This window comes from Temnothorax curvispinosus, unplaced genomic scaffold (assembly GCF_003070985.1).
Source record: "Temnothorax curvispinosus isolate PA1 unplaced genomic scaffold, ASM307098v1 QBEX01018277.1, whole genome shotgun sequence".
In the NCBI taxonomy this organism is placed as follows: domain Eukaryota; kingdom Metazoa; phylum Arthropoda; class Insecta; order Hymenoptera; family Formicidae; genus Temnothorax; species Temnothorax curvispinosus.
Window position 1 is genome coordinate 1 of NW_020228057.1, and position 6,288 is coordinate 6,288.

Below are 6,288 nucleotides of genomic sequence, written 5' to 3' on the forward strand. Positions count from 1 at the left end.
CTCGAGGTCGGGGGAAGTTAGATGGTTCACGGCAGCAAAGTATGCTACAAAATGTACCTCAGATAACACGTGGTGGCCATATCAAACTCTGAATTGCACTATACAATTCGGATCGTGGTCACATTCCGGTGACGAGATCGAGCTTGTTACCAATCAGAATGTGGTATAATTTGTTCATTTTCCACCAAAACAGATTTATTTCGTATCTGAGATAAGCAATACTTGCGCCAAGACTTGCGCAATATGTGTATAAAAAAGTTAGATTTTTTAGTAATGCTTTCATAAGTTCTTTTCTTTAATTTTTAATCTGCCAATTTAATTACAGTCACAGGCAAGTATAGATTCAAAGAATGTCGAGTGGGATTTAGTGGAACTTTATATAACAAGATGGGAAAATAGATACAAATACAATTCGGGTTCGACCGTCAAAATGCTTTCCTATCACTTTATTCTGAAGAGTCATTCGGGCATCATACGCATTGCGTACATATCACCTACCATAGGTACGTGTTGCGTATTTTATTGATTTTTATTAATATTAATTAATATTGTTTTATTGATGGCAAAATATCCTTTTCTTTATTATTCAAAGCATATGTGATAAAAACTCGCGATCAAATTTTGTAAAAACAATTTGTTGATATTAAATTTACCATATATATTAATAGATGGAAACTTAATTTTCAACGAGCAAATAAATTAACTTCATTTACTTGCTCCTTCTATTAATTTCGATATGTTGCGCATTTTACATAATGTTCACAGTGTTAATGATGATGACTCTGATGACATTGTGGCTAGAACCGAAATCTTTCGAGCGAATGGTGATTGCTAATCTCAATTTCATTTGTCATTTATTGTGCATACAAGACGTGCATTGGGAAATGCCAAAGAGCGGCATTAACACTCCCAAAATACGTAAGTATTTAACAAAATATAATTTAATAAAGTAACAAGTAAAAAAACCTATTCGCTATTTATCCATCTTAATATTCTTCAATTCTCAACAATTAATATTTCAATATTAATTTCTGCAAAATTAGTTTATCCAATTACATATATTTAATTAAATGCTTAACTTAACTATTATCGCTAGCTTTTTAGTTTACTTCCTAGTTTCGCTGTGCATAACAAGAAAGGAACAGAGAGAAAAGAAAGAAGAATTAAATCATAAATATATTTTTTATCAGTTTTCTTTTACGAGAGTTCTCTCGGGATAGCAACGTTCGCTCTCATCCTTACCAGTATTTTGCGACACCTGCAAGAACTGACTACCGAGCCACCCATGTGGATCTCAGCCGGCACGACGTCCATTTTGCGCAGTCAATTTGGACGAATTCTTTTAATCAGCATTCTGGATCCTGCCGCGACAGCCAAAATAGAAGCAGATGTGGATGACAATACTGACCTCGTGCAATCGAATAGCAAAACATCGCCATGGAGATATATTATAGTGCTTATAGGATGGTTGGCATTTCTAAGCGCATTTATCGCCTACATTGTATTGTTAAGTATGTGTTTCCCTACGAACTAAGCTGCAACATAATTCTCTAATATATAAGAAGATAGATTTATTTTTAATTAAGTTGCTATGGATATATGTATCATAATGTTGTTAAATGATGTAATTTTATAACAAGTAAAAAATATACAAGATATGCACATATTATATAATGTTATATAGGATATACATCGATTGGATAGATTGGATCCTAATGTCGATGGGATAGTTTTCTTTTTTTCTTCTTATAAATATCTTTATTTTGTAAAACAAGTTTGCTTTGGACACTTATATTAATATCCTTCGTTTTTGTTTATTTAACAACAGTGTCAATTGCAACTTAACCCTACGTATCTTATAATAAATAGAGAACTCAGCAAATATAGGTAGAGCGAAAGTAACTGCCCGAAAATATACCTAACTTTTATGTATGGCGTCATCACGTCTCATAAATGATCATTTCCGAATGATACTTACAGTTAAACTTTCAATACGATCTCGCTGAATTTCTCGACTTTGCAGCGATCAACATTTCGTTACACTATGTACACATCATGATTTAGTATTTCCACCTCAGAAAAATCTTCAAAACGCGCGAGTAAAACAAACCTTCGTTACGTAGATGTCAACCGTTTCTATCGTATACACTTCCGAAAAGATATGTATAGAAACAAATAAATTCGTACGAACGTTTCGAGTCGACACATGTACCGGCAGTCATCGATAATTAATAGAACATGTATTACGCATATATATACTAAACACTGAAAATATCACTGGGAAAAAGATATAGAAATTAACGGGTACTGCTTCCTAAACATATATGCGAAAACGGAATGAGCTGATTCTCACTGTGATTGATATAACAAATAGTCCTTCAATAGTCTCGGCAAAGGGAGCAGATTAACTGCATTTCTCTTGGTGTATTGCAATATAGCGTCGCGGCATGCACTCTGTAGCGTTGATACTGCTGAAAACACACAGAAAGCGCGTTGAGAAAAGAAGCAAAACTTAATGTAAGATATAGATTATAGATATTCACCTCCATACAGTTGAACTATCCGAACTTGTTTCGTGGTACCGTAGACATCCACCACCGCGCGCAAGGGTCCCGCCTTATAAGGAATATCCTTTCCGCATACACCCTGATCCTCGCCGTTGATAATGAAATGCATTTCTGCCTTATCGGGACAACCAGCTTGCGGCACATACATGATACCGATACGACTGCCCGCATCCGTAGGCAGGATGCACTGGGAAGAACCGTCTATATTTGGCTTGAGAGCGTTGAAGGGAATAACACCACGCGACGTTTGCACGTTGACTCCATCCGTGACCAGTTTCTTCTCTCTGGCTGGTATTCCTGGTGGTATACCTTTGATGATGGATAAGCACATAACATTCAGCAAGCATATAATATGCTACAAATTTGGAATGCATCTAATACATGTGTCATTATCGTTAACGCTTTTATTATGTTCTCATACCTTTATTATTTTATTTTTTGCATCATAGTAATTTTTATATCAATATTACAAACATATTATATCGTTTCTAACAAACTTCCTTTACAAGTTAAAGTAATATTACATTCATAAATAGAATTTTTACAAGATTATCATAATAATTTCGTATAACAGATACTAACCAGTAAGAGAGGTGTATGTAGATGATAGACCACCGTCAAAGTTGTCCCAGATAGTTTGATTCCTAGTTATAGCGAGGATCCATGTGTTGCCTAGTCGAACCAGATTAGGCATCGCGTATTGAGGCAGGTTGTTGTTGACCGAAGCCGGATCGATCAGGGTGAGACCCAGCCGCATGTGTCCGCTCCATCCCCTCTCCGTCTTCTCGATCTCCACGAGGAAGATTTCCCCCGGCTGCAACGGCTTCTCGCTGAAGGCTACCGAGTTGGCAAAGCTTGTGGTGCGCACTGCCACCGTGCTGTCCTCGCATAGGAGGATGTTCTCGCCGTGGATGGGGTGGAACCTGGTCACTATCTTCCTAGACTCCTCGCTCATGGTGGCGCGACGTAGGACGAAAGTACGCACACCCGAACAAGATCGCGCGCGTATGATTGCGCCGCATGCACTAGGTGCATGCCTGATGGCCTGATGCTGTCGGATCAACACGAGCCGCTCCTATGACACACCGTCATCGAACGGAAATCGTGCGAGATCCGTTTTCGTGGCGGCTCGCCGCCCCCGGGGACACTCGACCGGGAGGAAACGCGTGTAGGACTTCGCCCGTGAAAGAAATCGTTCCGCCCGTAGGAACGACGAGCGATACCAAAGTTTATGAGGAAGCGGATTATACGAGAATAGTAGCAGCGGTGTCGACCGCCGTGAAACTCACCGTCGCTTGAAAGGCTTTCGTTAGGTTAGGTTCTCGCTACGGAGCAGTCGCGGCGATCACGGGGGGATCCGAGAGACGCCGGTTTCACGAAATTCACATGTTGTCGCGGGCGACGGCCTAGCCGGGAACGTTTCCGGATCCTCCTGTGTTTACGAAGCTGCTACGAACCACCATTACAGGGATTGCGAATCACTATGGCGCTCCGGACTCCGGACTACTCCGGGGCCTCCGGAGCGAGGCGCGTGCGCAACCATGACGGACGAGTATCTAGATACCCTTTGGACTTTACATGATTAGAGCTTTAAAACATGATCTCTCTCGCGCAGAAAGAGCGCATTTTTTTTTAATGATATAATTATCATTTGTAATCAATACAATTTTATGACGCGAATAAAATGCGATAAAACACAGCGATATCTCGTTAGATATTGATATGTTACTCATTTATTATTCATGTATACAATTCTTAAATAATAAATCAACTTGATAAAGGAAATTTTAGAATCTGTATCTGCATTGTATGCCAGAATTATTATTGGCGTACACCTCTTAAATAATAAATCCAATTGATATGGGAAATCTTAGGATCTGTGCTGCATATCAGAAGTTTTCCAGTTACTGGATAACCGTCGTTTTCCAGTTCTATCTTACTGTTTGACGTATCTTTTAAGCGAACGATGATAGGGACCACCTTGCGATATTTATTCATGTTAATGTGTTGTTAGATCGTAATAATTAATAAATCTGATAAATCATAAGATTACGTGGTATTGAAATAACTAACAATTAAAATAAATTCTATTAATTACAAATTATTAATAAGTGAATTTTTATAAAAGACTCCTTTCTTTCCATTATTAAAAATGTTGTATAAATTATTTATATATATTAGAGCTCTCTTTCTTGAGAGATAAATAAACATTTCCAATTTCAGAGATTAATTATGATCATTCAAAAAAGATAATATAAAAATTTTGTACAATTACCTGTTTGGCTTTAATTTTGTCCAACGACGTCGTCGTTGCGAAAACTTCGGGATTGTCCAAGATAAGCTCGAAAGATTTGGTTTCTTTAAATATATTTTTGAATGGTATAGAAGCCGGCACGTCAGCGGTAACTGTATACGGTCCTTGAGGTTTCGGTAAGGAATACGTGCCGACAAGAGGAAATCTGTATATAAACAATTTAGAAACACATTCTATATATTTGACTTATTATATTCTGACTGTGCACTGAATGACGAAGCAATCAGCAAGACAGGCTTAACTCTTTGATCTCCAAACTTCTCTCGCAACTGACAATGAGTAAAGATCAAATATTTCATCAATTTTTATCTAATCGGTTAATCTAACACATAAACCAAAGAATTTTTATTATTTGAAGGAATTTCTGGAGATCCTAAAAATCTAGTTTGTCAATTACAATCGCATACAGACTTGAGTCCTTGAAGAACTATGCGATAGGCTATCGCAACATATGTCTCTCGAGTTTAATTCGATGTTAGAATCACGAAGGATTAAGCCATCTTAATTGCGAATTATCGTACACAAATTCGCCGGCAATCTCGGATGTGGCTGTCAAAGTAGCGGAGATGTTGTCGACGTCGCAGGGCTCGTAAGTTACATCGAATGCAGCATTCTTCAAAGCTGGCACCTCGACGTTCTTCGGAGTCGTGAAGCATTCGTTATTCACCTAAACCGAGAATGAGATTTTTCTAACGATTGTTATGGCAAAAAGAAAATATAAGAGGAAACGTTTTATGCTCACCTTGATGGCGAACACCGCAGTCTTTCGGGCGTGATTGCTTATAGTCAGAGAGAAGGTGGTGGAACCGCCGAGTACCGCGACGACGTGAGTCGTTTTCTCCGCGGGTGCTGGTATCGCTCGCAATCGCAGCTCATAGGGAAACAGTCCGAGCTCCTCGCAGTTGATGTCCAAGTTTACCGCGGTTTCCTCGGCAGGGTGTAAAGGACGATACTCAACACCGATGGTTTCCTGTCACATTCACGGCGATCGTTATCGTTATTTGTTTGCCACGATTAAATTAATTTACAAGTTGCGGATGTAATTCCTTTATTATATTAACCCTTTGCCATGTCGATATATAACGTATTGCGGTAGCCTATCGCATAATTTTTCAAGCATTCAAATAGCGATTATAATCGGCAAACTATATTTTAAAAGATCTCCATAGATTTCTCCAAGTAATACAAATTTTTGAATGTTTATTTATGTATTTATTTATTTAGATACAGCTAATAGTTTGGACCGGAAGGAGTTAATATTTTAATGCACTTTCAGGAAAATTGAACTTAATTGGGTATAACTTTCAACATATTATCGACAAAATCCGATGACTAACGCTGTGTAAGGGTGCTACAAGCTTTGGTACGTCGTAGATCATGATGCAGGGATGCTGACAGTTTGCCGTA

At 38.3% G+C, this 6,288-nt stretch overlaps 3 protein-coding genes across 5 annotated transcripts; 1 reads left to right on the forward strand and 2 right to left on the reverse strand.

Annotated features, from left to right (window-relative positions):
• Positions 1–4: 4 nt before the first annotated feature.
• Positions 5–1,545, forward strand: LOC112468290 (acetylcholine receptor subunit beta-like 1; the record flags this gene model as incomplete). The annotated part of the gene is made up of 4 exons (XM_025037409.1): positions 5–163; positions 326–503; positions 766–918; positions 1,191–1,545. Coding segments are annotated over 4 exons (834 nt in total), but the record flags the coding sequence as incomplete, so codon positions are not given.
• A 65-nt stretch (positions 1,546–1,610) lies between these two features.
• On the reverse strand, positions 1,611–4,086 carry LOC112468291 (neuralized-like protein 2). Of its 3 annotated transcripts, none has more exons than XM_025037412.1 (3): positions 3,150–4,086; positions 2,544–2,864; positions 1,611–2,471 (listed from the first exon to the last, which is right to left on the reverse strand). In XM_025037412.1, the coding sequence occupies exons 1-3, from the start codon at positions 3,520–3,522 to the stop codon at positions 2,350–2,352; spliced, it is 816 nt and encodes a 271-aa protein (XP_024893180.1). In that variant the 5' UTR covers positions 3,523–4,086; the 3' UTR covers positions 1,611–2,349. The 3 variants fall into 3 exon arrangements, with proteins under 3 accessions (XP_024893180.1, XP_024893179.1, XP_024893178.1); XM_025037411.1 differs by having other exon boundaries at positions 1,611–2,468; positions 2,544–2,876; positions 3,150–4,085; XM_025037410.1 differs by having other exon boundaries at positions 2,544–2,876; positions 3,150–4,085.
• A 302-nt stretch (positions 4,087–4,388) lies between these two features.
• Positions 4,389–6,260, reverse strand: LOC112468292 (hydrocephalus-inducing protein-like). Its single transcript, XM_025037413.1, has 5 exons — positions 6,219–6,260; positions 5,624–5,851; positions 5,403–5,548; positions 4,843–5,026; positions 4,389–4,547 (listed from the first exon to the last, which is right to left on the reverse strand). Exons 1-5 carry the CDS (start codon positions 6,258–6,260, stop codon positions 4,389–4,391), a joined length of 759 nt encoding a protein of 252 aa, XP_024893181.1.
• Between the last annotated feature and the right edge of the window lie 28 nt (positions 6,261–6,288).